Source organism: Canis lupus, chromosome 24, assembly GCF_011100685.1.
Source record: "Canis lupus familiaris isolate Mischka breed German Shepherd chromosome 24, alternate assembly UU_Cfam_GSD_1.0, whole genome shotgun sequence".
Classification (NCBI taxonomy): Eukaryota; Metazoa; Chordata; class Mammalia; order Carnivora; family Canidae; genus Canis; species Canis lupus.
Window position 1 is genome coordinate 19,039,937 of NC_049245.1, and position 25,337 is coordinate 19,065,273.

General features: G+C 42.3%; 1 protein-coding gene across 1 annotated transcript in view; it reads right to left on the minus strand.

Moving 5' to 3' along the window:
• TMC2 (transmembrane channel like 2) overlaps positions 1 to 25,337 on the minus strand; it is a 65,941-nt gene that overhangs the window by 10,315 nt on the left and 30,289 nt on the right. Inside the window, exons 7-15 of the mRNA XM_038572982.1 lie at positions 23,883 to 23,981; positions 20,512 to 20,654; positions 18,638 to 18,785; positions 15,301 to 15,489; positions 12,380 to 12,559; positions 10,751 to 10,900; positions 8,587 to 8,715; positions 6,008 to 6,075; positions 4,931 to 5,170 (exon numbers count right to left, since the gene is read on the minus strand). Coding sequence (XP_038428910.1) covers positions 4,931 to 5,170; positions 6,008 to 6,075; positions 8,587 to 8,715; positions 10,751 to 10,900; positions 12,380 to 12,559; positions 15,301 to 15,489; positions 18,638 to 18,785; positions 20,512 to 20,654; positions 23,883 to 23,981 — 1,346 coding nt within the window. The remainder of the gene's footprint in view (positions 1 to 4,930; positions 5,171 to 6,007; positions 6,076 to 8,586; positions 8,716 to 10,750; positions 10,901 to 12,379; positions 12,560 to 15,300; positions 15,490 to 18,637; positions 18,786 to 20,511; positions 20,655 to 23,882; positions 23,982 to 25,337) is intronic.

A 25,337-nucleotide genomic window follows, 5' to 3' on the forward strand; every position in this document is an offset into this window, starting at 1 on the left:
TTAAACTTCAGTGTTGGTAAGTAAAACATTACTGGAACACAGCCATGCTTATTCACTTAAATAGGGTCTATGGTTGTTTTGGTGTTCTAGTGGCAGACACGGAATTGTTGTGTCAGAGATCATTTGTGGCCATCTCAATGCTTAGCACTATTTTTAAAAAAAAGATTTTATTTATTTATTCATAAGAGTCACAAAGAGAGAGGCAGAGACACAGGCAGAGGGAGAAGCAGGCTCCCCAAGGGGAACCCGATGTGGGACTCGATCCCAGAACCCCGGGATCACGCCCTGAGCCAAAGGCAGATACTCAACCACCAAGCCACCCAGGCATCCCAATGCTTAGCACTTTTAAGTGCCATGCATATCACCATATTATGACATTTAATTAATTAATTTTTTATTATTATTAGTGGCCGTCTGTCATGTAAAAACAAGAAAAGTGAATTTCACATGTTATGAAGTCACAGTTAAATGTGGGTTATTTTGTCCTTGCATCATGATGTATTAGATGGTGTATTAGTTTCCAATGGGTGCTATAACAAATTGCCACACAGGTGACTTCAAACAATACACATTTGTTCTCTTATAGTTCTGGAGGCCAAAAGTCTGACATGTTTCACTGGGCTGAAATCAAGGTGTTGGCAGGGCTGCACTCCCTTCAGAGGGAGAATCTATTTCCTTGCTTTTTTTCAGCATCTAGAACTTTATTCCTTGCACTCCTTGGCTCACGGCCCCTTTCTTCATCTTCAAGCCTGGCAACATTGAATCTTCATATCTCTCTCTGCTTCCATGGTCACATCACTTTCTGTCCTTCTGTAGTCAAATCTCCCTGTGCCTCCCTCTTGTAAGGACATTCATCATTTAGGGCTCACCTGGATAATCCAGGATAATTTCTCCATCTCAAGATCCTTAACTTAATCACATTGGCAAAGACCTTTCTGCTATATAAAATAACATTCACAGGTTCCAGGGATTAGGATATTAACATCATTGGGAGCCATTATTCAACCCATCACCATATGCTCTCTGGTCCTTGAAGATTCACATTTGTCCCACCAGCAAAATACATTCACTGTCATTCCTACATCCCCCAAAGTTTTGCAACTCATTAGAGTATCAACCCACAGTCCAAAATCTCATCTAAATATCATCAGCACTGAAGTCCCAAATCTCACCAGCTAAATCACGTATAGATTGATAAGACTCTAGGTATGATCGATATTGGGGCAAAATTCTTCCCTGTCTGTGGACCCATGAAACTAGAAAACAAGTTATTTACTCCCAAAGTACAATGGTGGGTCAGCCCTAAGATAACAGCAAAAGCTGGCAGTGTTACTGCTCATGTGACATTCTTAAATACCTGATGGGTTTTCCGCAAATGTCATGGGAATTCAGTCCATTAGACAAGAGGGACCCACACTGATCTTTCCTGGAGAATTCTGTCTCTGTGTTTGCCTTCTGCTGAGATGGTTGAGAGGATTCCAGCCACAAGCTTAAAAAAATCCTTAACTCATAATCATTTTCCTTTCTGTACATTTTTTTTTGTCAAAAATAGAAGCCGAGTATTCTAACTCGCCCTACTGCACAGCAATTCAGTGGCTTAGCAGTAGTTAAGTACTATGGCAAGTTTTCTTCTATGGTGGGAGATGTGATGTCATGTCTGGTACAATGATGGATCCAGGCAGCAAAGGCGGCAATCTGAGCTGTATAACTGATGTTTGATGACTTTGAGATTCTGTTATGTGAGATATTATCATATAAAAAGTACTCCATCCTTTTCAATGGTGGATGTATCTTACAAAAAATTATACTCTATTATTATCATATCTTGAATTTTGTCACTAAAAACTTTGTGCCCATTTGTTTCTCTTATTTTTTTAAATTTTTTTTATTGATTTATGATAGTCACACAGAGAGAAAGAGAGGCAGAGACATAGGCAGAGGGAGAAGCAGGCTCCATGCACCGGGAGCCCAATGTGGGATTTGATCCCAGGTCTCCAGGATCACACCCTGGGCCAAAGGCAGGCACCAAACCGCTGTGCCACCCAGGGATCCCTGTTTCTCTTATTATACAAGTACTTACATGATATCCTTGATTTTGACTCTTGATTCCCAAAGCCGAAAATATTTACCTTCAGGCTCTTTCCAGAAAAAGTTAGCTGAGCCCTGGTGTAGATAATGCTTTCCCCCTCATAGTCTTGTTATGAGTACCAGCCATCCCCAGCTTGGGCAGGGCCCAGGCTTAATAAACTCGTATATATGCCTTATTACAGAAATTAGCACCCTCCTTTAAGCACTTTGCAAATAATTTAGTAAATGCTCATAACAATCCTAGGAGGGAGGCACTACAATTATTTCCATGTGATAGGCAATTAACTTGTGGTGTAGGGAGCTAAGGAACCTCTCACGATGATCCAAGCTTACTCCAGAGTCTACACTCTGAGTCAGGGGGCTGAGAATTTTCTTTTTCCTGGAAAGAGCTGGATAATAAAGATTCTAGGCTTTGCGAACCAGATATCTCTGTTGGAGTGACTCCATTGTACTGTTGTAGTGAGAAAGCAGCCATAGATTATATGTAAGCAAGTGGATGTGACTGTGCTCCAATTAAACTTTATTTACAAAAAATTTACAGGACTCAACATTGCCCATCTCATCCATTTATGTTGTCTGCCTGGATCCGGTTGAAACCCTAAGTCCCTCCCTGCAAAAGTAAATTTTTGTGACCCGAGAGGTCTAGTCTGAACACTGACCATAAACCAGATGTTCACTTCTAGACAGTGAGAAAGGAAGAAAAATCACATCCTTGTGGACCTTACGTCCTGATGAAGGAGACAGACAACAAACACAGTAAATAAACAAAAGGACTGGGATGCTAGCTGTTGATAAAGGGATGCAATAAGCAGAAACAATGATAAGAAGTGTGTGTGTTGGGCAGCCCCGGTGGCCCAGCGGTTTAGCGCTCGCCTTCAGCCCAGGGCGATCCTGGAGACCCGGATGGAGTCCCACATCCGGCTCCCTGCGTGGAGCCTGCTTCTCCCTCTGCCTGTGTCTCTGCCTCTCTCTCTGTGTCTATCATGAATAAATAAATAAAATCTTTAAAAAAATGTGTGTATGTGTGTGTGTGATATTTTAGTTAGGCTCTCCTGGGAAAGGCTCACTGACGAGGTGACCTTTGGAAAACACCTGGAGCAAGCAAGAGAGAGAACAGCTGTAGAAACATCTGAGGAATGAACTTCTAGTTGTTGGTAAGTTTTGATCAGAAGGGTGACAGGAGGGTGGTGGCAGCCATGATTCCTTCTGGGTCCTGTTTTTACGTTCCTTTCCGTGCTCCCTGGCTGTAGGCTGTCGGGACCTCTCACGGTAGCGATGAAGCAAGGGTGGGGCAGATGATGAGGGCCAGGCAACCCATTCATGGGCCTCCTGTCTGGGGGCAGGTAGGCAGCCAGAGCAAAGTGGCACTGGCATTTGCATCCAGAGCTTAGCCATCCAAACCTTGCTTAGGAAGTCAAAAGAAGCTTCTATCACTTCTCTCATGTAGTTCTCCCTTCAGCCTGGTATCCCAGGCCTTCTACCGCTCAGTCCATTCTCCTATTCTAAACCTAGCCTTCCTTTCCTGCCCTCTGAACCCCTGTGCAGCCGGATCTCACTCCGCCGTGAGCACTCCACTAACGTCTCTGAGCACCACCGCACTTGCTGGGGGACACCGAGCATAGGGCTTTCTCTAGCTACGTCCCTTGTAAACAGAAAGGTGCTGGATCAGCATTTCCCCATGTGTTGATCCACATTGGTGAGCATGGAGCCAGGACTAGAGTGAGGTGGGTGAGGCCCTGGGATGCACAGCTGAAGGCACTACTCACTCGGAGGATTGTGCAAGTGCAGCATCGCCACATCACCAGCCTCACCTTACTCCCGGCCTCACATGGATATTACATAAAGAAAGAGTCTGTGCTCGATAAGGATGGAAACTTATGGCTCGTACATATTATCTTGTTGCCTGATTCTTCTGATCCATTAATAAAGAGTGTGCCTCGAGCATTTCTAAGAGAGAAGGTGGCAGATAAAAGGGGCAGCATGTTCCAAACTGCTTGAACCACAGAATCAACTCCTTGTTATGGAGTAGAGAGATGGCTTTGTGTCCAGAGGGTCTCATGTTTGGAAAGAGAGCAGCAGGTGTATATTGTCTCTCAATGTACCTCCTTACATAATTACTTATTTCTTTATACAACACCCAGTGTCCTGAACTAGTCTGACTTATATTGAAACCAGCAGTGCTGACAAATGCTCTGCAGAGCATGGGGCCGGGGGGGGGGGGGGGGGGGTGGTGCAGTCAAAAGTCTCAATTCCTGCTTCACATTTGAATGGCACTTATAAATGTATGGGTATTTCATCTTCAGAATATCCCCCGTTACTTATCCCATGGTAAAGGGAATCCAGAGCAGTAGATTATCCACATATTAAAAGGTCAGAGCTGCGCTGTCCAATATGGTAACCATCAGCCATGTGTGGTGATTTAAATTCAAATGAATTATAATGAGGGCAGCCCCAGCTTATCGGTTTAGCACCGCCTTTGGCCCGGGGTGTGATCCTGGAGACCTGCATGGAGCCTGCTTCTCCTCTGCCTCTGTCTTTGACTCTGTCTCTCTCTGTTTCTCATGAATAAATAAATAAAATCTTTAAAAAAAAACGAATTATAATGATATAAAGAAATTCAGTTTCTTTGTCCTCATTTCAAGTGCTCAAAAGCCACACATGGCTGGTGGCTACCATATTGGATCACGTAGAAATACATTTCCATCCTTGCAGAAAATGCTATTGAACAGCTCTGATGATTTGCTCAGAGCTGCATGGCCTTTTGCAGGCTGGTGTGACACTAGAACTGGACCTCTGAGCAGACTGGGAAAGGAGCTGCTCCCATGCAACCAAGACTGTGCACCTGAATGGCCCACAGTCAAAGGAGGGCGGGAGGGACATAATGGTGTAGGCCACTGGCAGGAGGCTGAGGAAGAGCACCAGCAGCAGGAGGCCCATGTAGAAGTTGCTGGATCGGGAGGCTTTGAACACACGTTCATGGGGAACGTTGCTGCTCATCACTGCCCAGCACTGGAAGTACATGGAGGTCAGCAGACGTAGCACATTGATGCCTACCAGTCCTGGAGCATAGAAGGAGCCCATCCTGGAAGGGTAGAAACCACACACCTGGTTGGCCCCATAGCAGGAGATGCCAGGGAAGGATGACAGGGGGAAATGGGATTGATGGGTTAGGAGTATGAGGCCTAGCTGCTTTCCCTGCACATCCCAAGGGCATGGGCCTCCCATTGCAGCAGGATGCTTACCACCAAGCCCCAGCCACCCATTCCTCAGGAGAAGGAGACCTCCAAGCTCTACTGGCCTGGCTTCTGGCTGGGATTTAACCACTGCCTCACCACAAGGGACCTAGCAAATTATTTGGCCTCCTGCCTGTTTCTCTGTGATCCCCCTAAAACAGCATTGCTGTTCAGAAATGGATCTGAAGTTCTTAAATGAAGAGAATTGGATGCTGGCTTGCAGTGAGCCCTTGGCCTCTTAAAAGACTTTGGGTGAAATTACACAGCCTTTTCTTCATCTCCCATCTCAGAGGAGGGAACCCTTTGGCTCCTCTCCTCCTCCTCTCCTTTCTGTTTTCTCCCTCCTCCTCTTTCTTGCCTTTCCTCCTCTGTTTCTCCTCCCTCTCTCCCTTTTCCCTCCTCCTTTCTCCCCTCTCTACTTCCTTTTTTTCTTCCTCCTTCTCATTCCCCCTCCTATCTTTCTACATCCCCCTCCTTCCCTCTCTGTCCATGCTAACACATGGGTGGGCCAGATACTGTCCTGGTTCTCATCTCATCTTCCTTCTTTTAGTCATCTGAACGGAGGCAGTTCAGAGAGGACTGAGGATTTTTCCAGCCTCTACCTAGCTAGGTGGGAGGCCAAGCTTGGGATTCCAGTTTTCTGACTTCCCCGAATCAGTGGTCCCCAGACAAAAAGCATAGCTCACCAGATCATTCCTTGGTTGAAGATCAAGCCGAGTACATTTCCACTAATATCAAACTCAGCATAAGAGGGCTGCAGAGGGAGGCAGACGGAGAGAAAGGAAGTTGTTAGGCATCTGCCAGTCCCTGTTACCAGCCAACTGGCTAAGTCGAGGCCTCTCCAAAGAGCTTGGTCTAGTGACCAGATAGGAGGGATTCATGCTTCTGTTTCTTTAACACATTTCTACTTTTTGAGAAAAGTTTTGAAGTTCTCAAAGTTGAAAATTTTTCCAATGACTTTTTCAATTAAAAAAGTGAGAATTAAAAAAAAAATGAGAATTTTTACTTTTTAGAGCCTGTGGGCTGACAGTGTGTTCTTGGGAGGACCCTGGCCCCTCAGAGAACATTTTATCATTGCTCTAATCAGAAATTTACCTTGAAATTATAATAAAGGAATAAATCTAATAACCAAATGCAAACATCTAAACGAGGAGTCAAATACAATAATAGCTTTAAAAGGAAGCAAGCAAACAAAATAACTAAACCACTCCTCCAGTTGTCTTTTCTCCTTCTAGTTTTCTTCTAGTCTGAGTGCAGTTCATTGAAAGGAAAGAGCTCAGCCAGATTCAGGTTTTCAGAATGACTCTGATTTTCAGAATTTTGGAGATATGTCAACTATTTGAAAGAATGCAAAGTGTGTGAGCACTGGGGAGTTGGGGGTCCTCATGCAGCATGCCTAAACTAACTTTCCCATTTGTCCTCCAGAAATGGAGGTCAAGGGTGACAGGGATGAAGAGGAGGAAGTTAGGAGAGAGAGAAAGGAGAGTCAGGTATGGATCAAAGGAGGAAATGTACATATTCCAAATATGTGAAGGTTAAACCTTGGGAATTTAAAATTTAACATTTAAAAATATTTTTTAAAACTTCTCATCTTCTGGGCTTTGTGTCCTGGTTAGGAAAATTGTCCTCACGTCAAGATTGTAACTTTATATATGCTTTCTTTCAGAAATTTATGATTTCATTTTTTGATGTTTAAAACTTTGATTTACCTACAATTTATGTGTTTAGGTAAAATGAATGAGAGGTACAGTCTCTCCCCCAATTAACCAGTTGTCTCTACCCTTTATCATATAATCCCCCCTCTCCCACTGGGTTAAAAGACTGTCTTTATCTTAAATTAAATTTCCACATACATTATTTCATTTAGATTGTATTTCTGGATTTTCTATTCTGTTCCATTGGTAACTTTGCCTATTCCCTAGTACCAGTTGGAATTATTATAGCTTCATAATATGCTTTAAAATAATGGTAGGTCTAGTCCCTTTCATTTTGTTATATTAAAATTTTTTCCTGGCTACTTCCACATATTTATTTTTAGAATAAACTTGAGTATTATTTGGGGATTTTGTTGAACTTATAAATTAATTTGAGGGCAATGACATTTTAGCAGTCTCATGTTGTCCTATTAAAGATGGTGCCCTCTTTGAGTATAAGGTTCATTTATCCCTGTTCTCAGATGAGATTATGAAGTTTTCCTCACTGTGAGGAGGAGTTGAGTAGGCCTAAGTAAAATTGTGTCTGGTGACTAAAAGAAAAAAAAAAACTGACCGAGGCCAGGTACATACTGTAGGCCACAATGAAGATGACACAGGTAAACAAGATTTGGAGCTCAGTGAAGGGGAAGTGTCTCCCACCCACCAACAACAGTGACTAATAAGGTCAGTGAATGAGGCATTGAGGAAGAGACATGCACAGGACAGATGAGGCCAGACATTCCACCATATCACAGAAGGCCACCACAGAGAGGAAATGGCACTCATTTAGAATGAGCAGTTTCCCAGGTAGGTGGGGAAGAAGAATATCCCAGGTGGAGGGAATGAGGACAAAGAGGTTTCTCAAAGCATAATCCAAAAGACAGCACCGATGGTTGCTGTGTTCTTGATTTGTTCCAAGACTTTGTGAAACATTCATGTTCACATCTGCCCTCTCCCACCCCAGGATTTCATTAGAGTCTCAAAAATTAAGAGCTATCATTTCCAGGCTGCCTAGGTGGATCAGTTGGCTAGGGGTCTGCCTTCAGTTTAGGTCATGATCTCAGTGTCCTGGGATCGAGCCCCGAATTAGGCTTCCTGTTCAGCAATCCCTCTCTCTCTCCCTACCCTTCAGGCTTGCTCTCTCTCTCTCTCTCAAATAAATAAATAAAATCTTAAAAAAAAAGAAAAAAGAAAAAGAACTACCATTTCCCCTTATCCACTTCGATTACCATTCCTATCTCTTAACCAGGGTGGACTTCAAGTATGGTGTTCCTTGCCTTTCCTAATGAACATCTGCTTGACACTGAAGCATGTGATCTACCTTTCCCAAGGCCAAATGCCTCCATTTCCCAGATAGAAGGTCATTTTGTTAATTACATGGGGGAAAAAGTGAATTTCCTCTAGGAAGGCAAATATGACACTTAAGGGAAATACAGATAAAATGCTTCACTATTTCACAGAGCAGAAATTGGCATCAATTATCTAAACAAATGTCTATGAATGCATCCGACTATATCAGATAGGATGGTTGAGACGCCTCTCTGCGGGAAGTTCATGAAACAGTGACCTACAAATCCAGCCTCCAGGTCCCAGCACCAGCAGTAGTTCATGAACCGGACAAAACAAGCCCGCAGGAAGTCCCCCAGCAGGATGGTGATGTACGTTACCAGCATGTCAGACACTGTCAGCCTCATGAATTCCTGCAAGGGGGAGCACAGGAAAAGGGCATAGTCAGGGTCAAACCTTGCCCACTTCTCCCAATTGACTGGAGTCATGCAAAGTCTTCCCCACCCACCTGAATCTTCTCTGTGACCTCCTCTTGGTGGCAGAGAAGTAGTGCAGAAAAAGGACCCCAGGCTTTGGAAAATGCTTACTTTTAGGTCCCAGCTCTACAAGTTACCATTCATATTGCTTTGGAATAATCTCTGAGCTTCTCAAAGCTGATAATGATATCAACCTTACAGGGTTATTGGGAAGCTTAATGATTATGCATGCAAATTGCCTGGCACATTGGCAATGCCCAATGTATGGTAGTTATCAATATTATTACAGAGAGAGGATCCGAAGGCTCCCTCCTTGCTTCCTCCACTTCCTCTGAAATGTAGCTGCCCCCAGCTAAGACTGAATCTGACCATCGTCCCTGGGGACAAGAGCTAGCCTTCTTCATCTCCTGCTAATTGGATTTTTGCCTTGTTATACAAAGATAATAATGCAGGTTTTTCATGAGGCACATAGTGGAAAGGCCAATAGCAAAGCTTTTCTCTGCTTTATAGAGTGTATATAATTTATTAATTAAAAAAATGGAAAAGATCTACCAGGCATCATCACAACCTTTAAGACATCTCATAGCCTTGAAGTTCCTGGGGAACACAGAGTCTGCTTTATTCATTTTTGTATCCTTCAAGATGATTAATGAATATTTTCTCGATAAACAGCTGATGAGTTTTCAGGTTTATTCCTCAATAAGAATTCAAGTTAATGCTCCTAAGTAAAAGACAAATCAACATGTATCAGGTCTCTTATGTACAAGTTGATGCTCTGGGGCCTGGGGTGGAGGTGGTGGAGGATACAGGTGAGCAGGACATAGCAGCTCAAACCCATCATTACTGACAGCTCAAACCCATCATTATTGACAAGTTCAGAAAGAGCTTTAATCAGTGTTGGGAACAGTGATGGGCATTCAAGGAGGAGGGCAAAGGAGACGCCTTCCAAGGGTGTGACATAGGAAATGAGAAATTCTATTGCAGAATGTTCCAAAAGAACCATGTAGGTAATGAACTCTCTTTTGTCTTCTGAGGAGAGTGGGTTTTATTGACTTGAAGACGCATTCTCTGTTACACCCTGTTATGGCTTTAGAAATGCAGGAACTAGGGAAGTTGGATTGCTTTGTACATTAATGGTGGGGAGGATTTAAAGAGTATGGGGGAATCTGGATTGGAGGAGTAAGAAATGGTGAGTCTGAGCCCTCCAGGGAGGAACTGGGGAGAAAGGGCCCCCAGGGCCCCGTGGGAAGGACACCCTGTCGCAGGAAAATATCTGCTGGTGGATTTAGAGGCAGTGTTGATGTGATATAATCCCTTTCTTCATTGTACTTCATTATCCTCAGTTAAAAACACTGTTGTCTAGTGCTCTATGAGGTTGGATTCTTCAGGGAACCCATAAAGAAGTAATAAACTGCATCTCAGTGTGGTGACATATAAAAGAAAACCCTGTGCAGGAGGTGGAGTTGAGGAAAAGAGGGCAGCTGATCCCTAGGCAGAAACGTGAAGTATTTCTTCAAAGAAAGAAGGCAAAGAACATTAGCCTTTGAAGTCCATACTGTGTAAGCTACAGGAATGGTGGTGACAGTGAATAAAGAAAAATGGTAGTTTTCAATTTTTGAGATTAATGAAAACCATTTATTTTCTTTACAAAAATGCATAGATGCATATATACACACGAATTCTGCATCCAAGTTTTAGGAGAATTTATTCCTTATTTCAGGGTGTAGAACCTCAGGTTGTCAGTGAAATCTGTAGTAAGATTCTAAATGAATCCAAATGGTATTAGATTGATGAATGGAGCAGGGAGAAAAATATGTGGGATGCTGAAAAAATTGGGAAAGAGAAAAGGTAGAACTTTCCTAAGAAATACTGGCTTGACATTTTGATGGCTTAAAAAAAAAGAAATATCAAGGAAGGAATAACAAAGATCTGAGAACAGGGATCACTTTTGCAGGAGAGCATAACTACTCACAATGCCCACGGCTGTCTCCCAGCAAGAACCCCGGGGCACATCTGCAGGGTGTAGGGGTGGCCGGGGGACACTCTCATTCCAACCAGAGGAGTTGTAATAGTTAAACAGAGTCCAGTGAGTGATGTTCTTTATTGTCTCTTCATTAGAAAGCTAGAATGGAAGATGGAGATGTGGGGTTGGAAGGAGCCAGGAGTGGTCCAACTGTTTCCATGGGAATAATTAAAGCCAGAATATGGCACCACTCTACCACCTACCCTCTACCCTACCCCTCAGCAGTCTCTACAGATGTGTCCTCCCCAGCCTTTCAGTCTATATAGGAAAGGGGGACATTTGGCTGAAGTCCTTGGGTCTTTTCCATGAAGTTATCTTTTCTAAGTTATTATCCATCTGTCTGTTCATCCATCCATCTAGTCATTCATTCTTCTTTTGAGAGTAATTTTTTTCAGGGTCTATTCTGGGCATGTAAGGCAATGGTGACACAAGAGTGAAAAAGAGAGACAGGCTTCCCTCAGAAAGTTCACAGTCTAGTAGGTGACAGAGATGAGCAGACAATTATAGAATAGAGTGATAAGATCTATGGGAAATATTCTCCAGGAATCAGGGAAATCCACCTCAGACCATGGGGGCCACAGAGAACTTCCTGGAGGCAGAGACATCTGAGACAAAAACTCAGGGAAGATTAGTCAACTAGCCATACATGGAGAGAAGGGTGGAAAGACAGGCAAGAGAAAATTCTGTCCTGTGGAGGAAATGTGAGGCTCAGGAGAGTGAAATAGTTCACTGGAGTAGGAAGAAAGTCAGAGGTGAAGGTGGAGGGGTAGGTAAGGGCCAGATCCAGTTACTTCCATGCTTAGAACCTTCCAATAGTTTTCTGGTAACCTCAGGCAAAAGTTCATGCAGCTCAATAATGAGGAGGGGTGGTGGGGAAGAGGACTATCGTCATCTGACCCTTCCCTTAGGTTCATTTTCCCCTTCTTCCCTCCACTACATTCGTGCCATCCTGTAGTTCCTTGTTTGCACCAGCTGTTCCCTCTGCTTTTTCCAATGTCTGGTAAGACACTCCAGTTGGGGCGGGAGAGATCTAGAGCCCCTCTTATGGCCTGCCATGATTCCCTGGGCTTGCCCCCAACTGAAGCACATGCCACAGTGTGCTGTAATGAATAAGTCTGTCTCCCAGCCTAGATGTGAATATGCTTGGAACAGGACTAGTGTCTTGCTGTCTGCTCTACCCACAAGGCCTGACATAGTGGGTGGTCCATAACCGTCTAGTGAGGAGTGATGGAAAGTTGGGTAAAGCTGACATATGTCAATGGACACTTACTTGGCTGATAAACATTTATGGCAGCTATGATACAATATAGGAAAGGCTGCAGATAAAATATTAAGGGTACCAAATGACATGTATATGATGTAAAAAAGACTACCTAAGAAAAAGACAGTAAAGACCTGCAGCAAAATATTAACAATGGTGGTCTTTGGGTCATAGGATTTTGGGGATATTTTTTTCTCCATTTTACTCTTCACAACTTTCCAAAATTTCTTTAATTAATAGGAATCATGCATAAGGAAATTATAGTTGAAGAAGAAATTTGGTAGACACCAGGGATCGGGGGAGTTTATGGTCTTTACCTTGAGGTGAACATCATCCATCAGGGCCAAGAGAAACGTGTAGAGGTTCCCCAGGAAGAGTGCAAAAATGCGTCCTAGCTGCCACTTCAGTCCAATGCGTGGGTGATAATTCTCCAGGGTAGCAATGGTTTCAAACAAAGGGGGACAAAACATACCAAGCAGGGACATCACAATTTCTACCTAAGAAATCAGGAAAGCCTGTATTACTTGTGTCATCAACATCACTTGCTTGGCCACCATCTCTATACTACCCAGGGCCATACATTTCCATCTCCTTGTTGCCCCCTCCTCTGCCTCTGGAAATGTCCTTAGGTCATCACAACTTACTGTGTGACCTTGGCTAAGGCGTCATCATGCCTGGAGCATTCAGTGTATTGTCCCATACATCATAACTGCTCTGTGATTGCTTGTCATCATGATTGTTGCTATTAGTATTGATAAACTTCCTTTGAGAAATAAATGAGTTAACATGTAGAACAGTGGTTTGTGTTCTGTAAAAGTCATGAACTGGACAAGAGTCACCATGGTAGCTCTTATCTCAGGAGCATTGAAGACAGGAAGCTAAGATCACAAAAGGGAGCTAAAAGCAGAAGGATATAGTTAAGAGTATGGCATTTGGAGTCAGTTCTCTGGGTTTGAGCCCCAGCTCTATCACTTGATGGCTTTGTAACTTAGGAAAAGTCACATAACTTCTCTGAGTTTCTTGTTTCTTCATATGTAAAGTAGGAATGACAATTCTTGTTGTGGGAGTCAGAAGAGATCTTGGACATAAGTCTCCCAGCCCAGAGCCTGGTAAGCACTAAATACTGGCTCCAATTTTGGTAGAATTTTGACTCATATAGCTGAACCTGACCATTGTAGAATGTGTGTGTGTATGTGTGTGTGTGTGTGTGTGTGTGTGTGTGTATAACTAAAACTGCTCATCTAGTGGAGAGTAAATCTTTGAACTGCTGACCAGAGTGCAGGTGGGTCAACTCTTCTGGGCTGGTTCTGATTCCCTCATACTCTATCACACTGACTGTTGGCTTGGCTTCTCATTACCTTCACACTTTCATCCCAGTTCATGCAGTGCTTCCCACCTGGAGAGCCACCCTGCACCACATCCATCACTGCCTTTCTTCACATATTTGTTTAATGCACAGCCCAATTCCTGCCTTTGCCACAAAATCCCCCTGCTTCTCCAGCTCACATAGACTTCTCCACCTGCCATACATCTGTAACCCGAAATGTCTTATTTGATACCTATTCCTGCCCACTATTTGTGCTTTGATTTATTCTTGTCAAGTCCACGTCCTAAGAAGATGTAAGGGCAGAATCCATCTCAGGCATCTTATAGCTTAGCGACCTGAGTTTTAGATGAATTCATTGTAAATAGCATGTAGCTTTTAAAAAAATTCATTCTGATTATTATTGCCTTTATTTAAAAAAAAAAAAAAAGATTTTAGGGTAGCCTGGATGGCTCAGCAGTTTAGCGCTGCCTTCAGCCCAGGGCCTGATCCTGGAGATCCGAGATCGAGTCCCATGTTGGGCTCCCTGCATGGAGCCTGCTTCTCCCTCTGCCTGTGTCTCTGCCTCTCGTTCTCTCTGTGTCTCTCATGAATGAATAAATAAATAAAATATTAAAAAAAGATTTTATTCATTTGAGAGAGTGCAAGCCCAGAGGGAGAGGGAGAAGTGGACCCTCGCTGCGTGGGGATCCCAATGTGGGACTTGATCCCAGGACCCTGGGATCATGACCTGAGTCAAAGGAAGATGCTTAACCAACTGAGCCACATGGGCACCCCTTTTATTGCCTTGTAGCTTTAATCCACTTACATTTATTGTAATCACTGATGTTAATTCTATCTGATTTTATGCTTTATATTTGTCCTACCAATTGCACGTTTCTTTTTCTATCCTTTTTTTGCTTTATGGGAAGAGAGAGATTCTTTCTTATTATTTATTTATCTATGGGTCAGTATTATTTTCCCTGGGTTTAAGTAGGTGGTTCTTTTGCTGGCCTCACGTGGATTCATACATGTATCTATGGTCAGCTGATGGTTGATGGCTTCATTCATATGTCTGGTGGTTGACTGGCTATCGCACTGGCCATGTGTCTGTCTCTCATCATTCAACAGGCTAGTCTGGAACTGTTCACATGGAGGTCTCAGGGTTTCCAAGAGACCAAGTTCCAATACACAAGCACTTTTCAAGTCTGCTTATGTCATGGTCGCTACTGTCTCCTTGCTAAAGCAACTCACATGGCCAACCCTAGCTGTATTCAAAGGATGGGGAAGCAGTCTCTACCACTTCATGAGAGGAGCTAGAAAATCATACTGCAAAGAATTATAGGAATATAAGAAGGGGAAGAACTTGTGGCCATTTTGCCAACCACTAAGATGTTAAATTCCCAAAACAGATTTATGCATTCAATATAATCACAATGAAACTTTGATGAGTTTTATTGTGGAGCTTGATGAGAGATCATCAAGACATACTTTAAAGTCATAGTTTATCACTGTGTTTTTTAGTGCAGGAACAGATAGATAAACCAATGGAATATAATAGAGAGCCCATACATTAACAGATACTTGATTTATGATGTATGGCACTATAGAGCTGTGAAGAAAGGGTCACCTTTTTAATAATTGGTGCCAAGACAACTTACTATTTAGTTGACTGACCTGTTAATTATAACCCAGCTTTAACAACCTACAAAAGCCTAATAAGAGGTTACTCTTTGTTCATGCAACTGGACTGAAAAGGGATGTAATAAGAGGTTACTCTTTGTTCATGCAACTGGACTGAAAAGGGATGTAATTTCACTTTTTAAAACATGTCCTATAATCCAGATTTTCAATAGTTTAGCTAAATTGCATAGGGACCAGGATAATTTCCATGTTTTCCCTCAATATTCACTTCTATAGAGATGTGTGTTTTACCTCATTTCTTTCATACCAGCTGACATTCTGCATTTTGGAGAATTCTTGGGATCGTTTCACCACAAAGTAAATGAGGTACCCACTTCCACACAAACAGCAGATGATAAGAAAGTTGGCTAGAACCCGGAGAAATCTTGTCAGATGGATATTTTCTTCTTTGTTACTTTCTTGTTCATCCACTATCGATTCCTTAATGTGTAGAAATAAGATGTGAATAATGACAAGCCAGGAACTATCATTGTTGGGCTCCTGAAATGACTACTGACTATATTTTTGTAAGTGAAATAATGCAAAGGAGGTGGTGCAGGGCACTATTGCCCTATGGAGAATTATTTTCTTATTTTCTTTTTAAAAAATATTTATTTCTCTATTGAGAGAGAGAGAGAGAGAGAGACCAAATGAGTAGGGGGGAGGGACAGAGAGAGGGGGGGAGAGTAAATCTCAAACAGATTCTGCACTCAATGTGGAGTCCCATGGAGGGCCCAAGAAGGGACCCAATCCCATAACCCTGAGATCATGACCTGAATCAAAATCAAGAGTCTGAGGCTCAACCGACTGAGCCACCCAGGCACTCTGAGAATTATTTTCTTCAAGAAGATATGTCTTGTTGTTATTGCCATTTTGATACATGTGATAACAAAAGCTTAGATTTATTGAATACTTACTGTATGCCAGATGTGGTGCTAAACATTTGCTTTGCATTATTCCTCCTAATTCCAAAAACAAGCCAGTGGAATAGTTTCTATTATTACTCATGTCATAGATACTAAAGCCCAGAGAGATCTTAGCAACAGTTTGGGATTATTTTAAAACTATAGATCGGGGCGCCTGGGTGGCTCAGTTGGTTAAACACCTGCCTTTGGCTCAGGTCATGATCTCGAGGTCCTAGAATTGAGCCCCACATTGGGCTCCCTGCTTAGCAGGGAGTCTGCTTCTCCCTTTGCCCCTCTCCCAGCTTGGTCCTCTCTCTCTCTCTCTCAAATAAATAAAAATAAATCTTTAAAAAATATATAGATCAAATAGATTAAAATGAAATGTTAATAATCCTGAGTCTTCTAATCCAGGGGTCTACAAACATTTTCTATTAAGAGTCATATAGTACGGGTGCCTGGATAGCTTAGTTGGTTGAGTGTCAGATTCTTGATTACAGCTCTGGTCATGATCTCAGGGGAGTGCAATGGAGCCCCGCATAGGGCTCTGTGCTCAGTACAGAGTCTACTTGTCCCTCCCTCCCCCAACTTGTACCATCTCTCAAATAAATAAATAAATAAATAAATAAATAAATAAGATCTTTTCTTTATAAAAAGAGCCATATAGTAAATAGTTTTGGCTTGCAAGCCATGTGGTCTCTTTCACCACTACTCAGCTATGCCATAGTAGCATGAAAGCAACCACTGACAATATGGAAATAAGTAGGCATGGATTTATTTCAAGAAAATCTTATTTACAAAAATAGGCAGCAGTCCTGGGTTTACCCCTGGGCCATAGTTTGTTGCTTCCTGTTTTAATCTATGAACATGGTTTATTTCTCCATTTACTTAGGGCTTCTTAATTTCTTTCAGAAATGTCTTATATTTTTTGATGTAACAGTCTTGTACATTTGTTTTTAACTCTATCCCTAAAAATTTGATGTAATTTATGTAATTTTATTGTAAATGGGATTAAAATTATTTTCTAATTGTTTGCTGTTATATATAAAAATACAATAGATTTTATTTATTTATTTGTTTGTTTGTTTGCTTAAGTAGGCTCCACGCCCAATGTGGGGTTTGAACTCATGACCTTGAGATCAAGACCTGAGCTGAGATCAACTGTCACACACTTAATTGACTGAGCCACCCAGGCACCCCTAGATATTTTACTACAAACTTTGCATTCTGTGTCAGTAACTCTCTATGAAGACAGCAATAGTATGTGGCAGACCCAAGATAGTAAATGAGGTCTTCTGATTACCAAAGTGCCTAGAAAGAGACTTTTCTAATCAATGAACAATTACTGTATTTGGATTCAAGTTTAACTAATTTATCAAGCAGTTAATATACATTAGTTCATGCAGTTTTCACATGTGCCCTGTTTTGTAAAGTATTTATCTCTGTTTTTTAAATTTTTTAAAAGATTTATTTATTTATTCATTCAGAGAGAACGAGAGAGAGGCAGAGGCACAGGCAGAGGGAGAAGCAGGCTCCATGCAGAAAGCCCGATGTGGGACTCCATCCCGGGTCTCCAGGATCACACCCCGGGCTGCAGGCGGCGCCAAACCGCTGCGCCTCCGGGGCTGCCCTTTTTTTTTTTTTTTTAATTTTTTATCTCTGGTTTTAATAGACTCAGAGTAAAAGCCTTCACCTTCCCAGATGCTCAGAGTGTTTTCATAGGCTTTGACTTTCTTGGTCTCTCTTGGGTAGGCCTGGAGGAAGAGGCAAAGCACACGATGACCTCTCTCCTGCCCTTGGATGATCTGCCAGTGGCCCCCATCACAGGGAGAAGCTCCCTGAGCTACCCACTGCCAAGCTGTCAGGACTGTGACCTCATGAAACCCATGCAATGAGCTGCTGAGCCCAAGTTCTGCCCCTGGTGGGTGTACCTGCCATTTGTAGGCATTGGTGAGTGGGTAGCTGCCAGGAAGGGCTAGGAGAGAGGAGAGGGAAGAAGACAAGACAATTAAGCACAGATTTACAACAATCTGACCTTTGGCAGGTCCTGGCAGAAAGAAAGTCTGACTGATCAGATGGGAGAAATATTAAACTATCAAGAACTGTGAATAGTTTTTATAGTCATGGAGGAAAAAAATAAGATGTGCAGGGCTTTGGCATACTAGCTTAATTAAGCATGGAGTTGTTGCACATTTAATTGATTCCCCCAACCCCACCCAAACCAGGGTTCTCAACTCTTTCTGGGGTTTCTAATCACTCAGGGAGCTTTTAAAGAATTCAATACCAGGAATCCCCCAGCCCCTGACCAATTATACCAGAATCTCTGGAGGGTTGGGGCTAAAAGACTTTGAAAGCTGCTTAGGTGATTCAAGCATGCATAAAAGGTTGAGAAGTGCAGCCCCAAATGAGTCCTTCCAGTTTCTCTGGCAGAAAAGAGATCCACAAGGAAATACTCAGGACTGGGTCCCAGCATCCATGATTCTCTGCCATATCAGGAAATGGATGGTGGGTACAAGTCATGAGTATTCTTTCTTGAAGGCTTGAAAGCTGGGCTCACACCTCTGGTAAAGCTCTTACCACAAATTACTTGTGGACCTTATCTACCGTGTCTAGGCTGTGTGAAGTCTTGTAATGAGCAGAGTGACCCAGAGTTTCCCCAGGAAGTGGAACTACCCTGGGGTGCCTACCTTGAAGCTGGTGGTGATGGAGACATATTTGTTGTCAGCCGTCTCTGAATTCCCAATCAGGTAATCCCAGCTGGTGAACATCTTGAAGCTGAATGTGAAGTTAGCATTCTCCCCCTCACTTGTACTGCCCTGGGTATTGCTGGCCATCCTGTTGGGTGCATACCACTGTTGTTAGCCCAAGGGAACCTTGGCCTCAGCTGGTCTGGGGCACAGGTAGCAGACATCCAATGAGAGGAAAGAGCCAAAATGATTTGAACTGGGCTAATGATAGCCAGGGTGCCTTCCCCCCAGATTCAGAGTCCACAGCAAGTGGACTAATACACATGGTATTATCTGGACAATGAACCTGCAGGATAGAGGACACTTAACCCTGTTTTCTACCCTGACATTTGATTTCCTGTGGCTTGACTCATTTGCCAATGTTGTTTGAGAACTCCTTATGGGACTCTATTCTCAAATAGGAATGTCTTCTTCTAATTAACCTATTTTCTTGAACAGAAGAGATATTTATTTTCTGATATAAATAGAGATAGTTGTTACTGCAACCAGGTAACATGTACATCCTTCTCTTAAGCAAACTTGGTTGAAAGTACCTTGAGCCTGCCTTGTTACCCACCCATTTTATCCTACCTATCTTCATTCTTGCTTTGTGCCCCTGGAATTCAGCCCAGTGGGAATCAGAATTCCAAGCAGGTCCTCTATCAGATACAATGAGTGCATGGGAGAGTTCGTGCCTTTCTAGCTTATATGTTGGCTTTTGGGATTTGCTATCCCGTGGGATTAGTTGACTCAGTTATCTTTTTGGTTCATCAGGGAAACCTCCTGTATCCCTATACTTATCTGGAATAATAACAGGGAAAATTGTAACAACATGAAGGCTAGGAATAAAACCAAGCCTATCTCTGCTGATAGATCTGACTGGGTAGCCACCTATCACCCAGGGGTCACTATCATGTGCTGGGCAGGCTCTTGTGAACAGCAGCATTTCCTCTTCAGATGATGTGATAGAAAGCCATGCTAGGCCTGCGCACTGCCCTTCCAGAGGTTCTAACTTCTGCTCTACTCTTCTGCAGACATGGCTACCTGTGCTCTTCTGGGAGGAGTGACCTCATGTGGCCTTGCGAAGGGTGGGTGGGCGCTGGTGATCAGGTTTGTGCAGGAGACTGTGCCCCCCACCCTGCACCAGCCTTTGCTGATTGGGGTCCCCTGGCTTAGAAAAAGGCAATTCATGGGGCAGAGTTTTTCTTCAGAGAATATAAATGAAGACGCATAGACCTATTAAAAGGCCAAAGACCATGAAGACGTGTAGAGTTGAGTGCCAGAGAGGACACCAAGGTTAATCACACCACATACATTCCTTTGCATTTTTTATTGATATCTTTATAAGTGGGGAGCTCAGTACACACATGTAAGCTAGAGTCACAGAGGAGCAGGAGAGTTTTTCTGAGGAAGCTGAGCTCTGGGGAAAGCAAAAACAAGACCTTGAAGACTTCTCCAGCCTTACTTTACCAGTTATATGCCCTCTCTCAAGCCACACTAGCTTTTTGATAGGTTTTAGAATTCACTAGGATATTTGCTGCCTCAGGGCCTTTGCACATGCTCTTCCTTGTGTAAACTACTGTTCCCCAGACTTTCAGTGGGACTGGCCATTCTCAGCATCATGTAAAGATGTTTCTATTCCATTTCCCAAAACTTTCTGTATTACCCTGTTTATGTTTTTTTGTACCACATATGACAATCCATATCTGCTTTCTACATTTCTTTGCTTTCTCTCTAAACCTCCACAGGAAGGTAAGGAGGCACACAGTGGCCATAGGAGTTGGCTGTTTGTGTGAAGAAAATTAAAAGCTTGTAGAAGAGATGGTCATACTTACGATCTAATGACAATCATCAGGCTGTAGCCGAACACGCTGACCCCCACCATAAAGTAAGCCATGGGCAACCTGTACCTCAGCCACCCGATAGTCCTCTGGTTGTTGTAGTAGCCATAGAAGAGAGCAGAATACTTGATGTAGCCCTGTGGGACAAGTCCAAATGTGCTGGGTTTGTATGCTGAGCACAGATAGTCATCTGATACTTTTATTTTACTGGGGATTTCTTTCTCAGAGGTTTAATAGGAGAAAGGAAGAGTTCTGGGGGTTCTTGCTCTTCCTTTTACTTTCCCCAGTTGCTCCAGAGTCTCTCCATGTCTCTATATCTCTCCTTCATTCTCTTTATTCTCCATTATACAGAACACATATAAGATACAGGACGGGGAGGAGATAACATTTGGGATACAATTAGGGATAAGGGTGTGTGTGTGTGTGTGTGTGTGTGTTGTCTGTGCACACATGCATAAAGAACTCCAAATTCTTTCCCCTCACACTTCCAGGGTCTTAATTTAACATTCTGAAAGTAGGTGGGAGTCTATGAGCTTTCTCAGTACAAAACTTACAAAGAAAACAATACATTATAAGGCTCACAATCCAATCTGAATCTCAAGTTTTGGGCGTTTTTTGGTTTTTAGGCATAATTGGCTTGAAGTATAATCAGTACACTTTGAGGTATAATATTAGCTTAGAATTTTAGTACTTCTTTCACATCTTTGCTGAAGAGAAAACAAGATTATTCTGGCCTCACACAGATATGTAGTTGGAAAGGGTAGGCAAATCTTAATAGCTTTTTCATATACTTAAGGCTGTTGCTTTTTTGATATGATACTTAAACTCAATTAATAAATAGCCATCTGTGAAATATTAGTTGTAATGTGGAATCTGAATCACATAATAAACTTTTCATGTCTTGTTACATTAAAATCCACTGTACTCTCCAAAATACTGGGTAATTAAACAGAGAAAAATATTAACTTTACAGTAGAGAATTCTGGCACACACTACTTTAACCAAGTGGTCACTGTTAACATTGCCAGCAATAACACGTATCAACATAATGTGACCCCAGCTTGACACCCTGAGAAGGGCACGTTATCTTTGTGGTAGCCTTCCCAATAATGTATAACCTCACTACGATTATGACAGATCATCAGATAAACCCAAATTAAGGGACATTTTCCAAAACAACTGACCAGTACTCCTCAAAAGTGTCAAAGTCACCAAAAAATAGAATTGTCATAGATTTGGGCTCCCCCAAATCTAAGGAGACATAAGGAGACTAAGGAGACATGACCAATGCATTAGGAGATTTTAAGCTGAGTCTTGGAATAGGAAAGGACTATCAGTGAAAAAAATTGATGAAATCCAAATAAATACATTTTAGTTAATAATATTGTACCAAGGTTAATTTCTTAGTTTTGATAATTGTTCCATGGGTATATAAGATGTTATCATAAAGTGAAGCTGGGTGAGGGAATATGGGAACTATGTACTATTTATGCAACTCTTCTGTAAGTCTAAAATTATCTCAGGATTTAAAGTTTTTAAAGCGTAATTGCTCTATCTTCTACTATCAAGATACAGGATCTTTTAGCCACACATAATTTTGTAACATCATGTATTGGTCAAGTGGAAAATAATGGTTCTGTGAGTTATAAAAATCTGCCAAATGTTGATACACTTCTTATGCCATTATTTAAAAATCACATTTGTTAATATCTTCATTGATTTCATCAGAAAAGCATTTAACCATTGAGAAACTACCACTGTCGTGATGGATGTAAGTTTTCCAAAGCTTTTATTTTAGCTGAAAAAATTAAATTTTAGAGGTACCAGGTTGGCTCAGTCAGTGTAGCATATGACTCTTGATCTTGGGGTCATGAGTTCAAGCACCACACTGAGTGTAGAGATTACTTTAAAAAAAACAAACACTAAGGGTGCCTGGCTGGTTCAGTTGGTGGAGCACACAACTCTCGATCTCGTAGTTGTGAGTTCGTGCCCTCTTTGGGTGTAGAGATGACTTAAAAAACACGTAAAAAAAAGAAAGAGAGAAATATTTATCATTGGTGACAGCAGCAACAACATCAACAACAAAACAGAGGATTATTGTTGAATAAATTCAGTTTGCTTTGGGCAGGTAGGATGTATTTTCAAAGGGGCCCTTGAGAGAAAATAAAGAATAAAAATTCCTTAGAGGTAGTCCATAGTAGTAGTAGTAGTATATACTACTTAGAAGTGTAGTAGCTATTTGGAACATCCTTATTCCAAATGACTTGGAAAAATATTCCCACTCACTTCCACACATACCTGAAAAGTCTTGAACTTGACTATGAGTGTAATGGATGACAGCAGCAATGATTTGTTGTCTGAACCATCACAGGCTGGCCTCCCAGCCAAAGGAACTCCTTGGAGCTATGGACCAAGCCCCATAAAGGCATGGGGGTCAGGGGACTCAAAAGAGGGAGGGGTGTCCCAGGCTGTGTTCTGAACAAAAGCAGGAAGGCACTGGTATGTGATTCACTCAGGGACTTCCCCCAAACTTGATAAATATTAGAACATAAAGTCTGAGATAGAAATGGAGTGGGAGAGGGAGGGAGCAACCACGTGGCAAACAGTTCTTTCATAAACCTGACTCAAAACACTGAATTTTATTCTGTTGGGAATGGGAATAAATGAATACCAAAGTAGGAAAGTGACAGGGTCCAGTTTGCATTTCAGAAAGATCACTCTGGCAGCAGAAGGAATGGAGATTTTTTAGGAGCCAAGCCAAAGCAGAAAGCAGAAGATTCTAACATGTCCTGGCATGGTGGGGACATTATTCAAAGAAGAGGCAAGAGAGGTAGAGAAATGGGCACCTAGTCAAGACAGAGTTAGTGGTTGACTGGTTGTTGTGGGAGGGAGGGTGGTAGTGAGGAGAGGGAGAAGTGTAGAATGACTTTCAGGTTTCACATTTCAATGATTGGGTGAATGGTGGTTCCAATAAAGAAGATGGGAGAAAACAATGTGGATTTGGCTGGGTAGATGTTGAATTTGAGGAACAGTTAGGATATTCAGTTGAGGATGCCATGCAAAGCTTGGGAATGGCTGAACTCTCAATAGCCCTGGAGTCTTAATGTGGGTATGGCAGAGAAAACCATCCTGTAGGATCACTTACATGGATCTGGTAGAGAGAAGGGAGCAGTGTGTGTGGCTGCAGAAAGGACCCATGAAAGGGACTTAGGAGGACATGGTTGGCTAGCTCATTTTGCATAGTGGGGAATGTGAGTTAAGCACTGGTTTTCCAATGTCTAAATGCAATATTTCACATTTATCCACACAAATGTTAGGCCTTACAATCACATAATAGGAATGCATTGGCATATTGGTGATGGTACCTCAAAATCCCAAAGGACAGAAAAATCCATGGCTTTTTCTTCCTCAGCCCGAGGCACCGTCTTTCTGGGAATACTCCCATAGGGCACACCCATCAGAACCTTGTGTAGGGACAGAAAGATAGGATGATGCGTGGAGAAGATACAAACACTTCTTTCCTTCGAAGAACGTGTCCTGCTGTTTATTCAGTTGTATTTTTTCCTGTAATGCTTATGATGTTCCTCACAGAAATCTTCTAATTTGTTATATTTTCCTTGGAAAATATCCCAGGCCAATACTCTGGAGACTTGGGATCTCATTCACTACAAACTTACTGTGTGACTTCACACAAGTTGCTTATTCCTCTTTTGTCTCTCAATTATCATCTATAGACAGGAATGCACCTACATCTGTAATAAAATTATATCTGGGAGAATAGTGAGGAGTACTATTTAAGTGCAAGATTTAAAAAAAAGTATATTATGATACAATGCATTCTCTCTTTTTTTTCAGGGTAAAGAAAAAAAACATACTAAGATATTAATTCTCCACTGATTTTTAAAAAGATTTTATTTACTTATTGGACAGAGAGCACAAACGAGAAGCAGCAGGCAGAAGGAGAAGGAGAAGCAGGCTTCTAACTAAGCAAGGAGCCAAATGTAGGGTTTGATCTCAGGACCCTGGGATCATGACCTGAACTGAAGGCAGATTTTTAACCAACTGAGCCATCCAGGAGCCCCAATCTCCAATGATCTTAAAGTAAAACAAAAGATAGAAAAATGTAGGGTTCACTTCTTAATTTAGAAACACGAGTATTAAAAAAAAGAAGAAGAAGAAGAAAAAAGAAACACAAGTATTTTGAGTGCCCCTGTCCTGTGTGTTTGGCTGGATTGGCCTAGGGGACTGGAGATGCCCCTCCCCACCCATGGGGTGCAGGGGCTAGCTGAAATCCTGGTGGACCACCAGGTGTGTGTGGCTGAGCAGGTGACCTCTCTGGGGAAGAATTGGCATTGTCCTTGCCTGAAGTGTGAGAAATGTGAAAAGATGCTGACTTTAGGGAGCCATATTGAGCATGAAGGCAAGCCCTACTGCAATCATCCCTGCTCTGCCACCATGTTTGACCCAAAGGCTTTGGCTGGGGTGGAGTTGAGAGTCACACTTTCAGGGAAACCCAGGTTCTGGAAACAATATCCCTGGCTGCCCATTGGATCACTGCCCTTCTGGCTGATTCCCGGCCTTATCCCCAGGCACCTGGGCCTCCCATGCTCTCAGTAAAGCCGAACACTCAGAAAAAAGGAAAAAAAAAAACAAAACACAAGTATTTTGGTTCCATTGGTTCCATTCTTTGTCCTGAACTATTTGGGCAAAGGATGGGAGTATAGAATTTAAAATAAATGACTGATTCTTTGTAAAATGGAGTGCATTTGATTAATATAAATGAGGATGGTGGTCATGATAAGCCTTAACACTATCTAAAG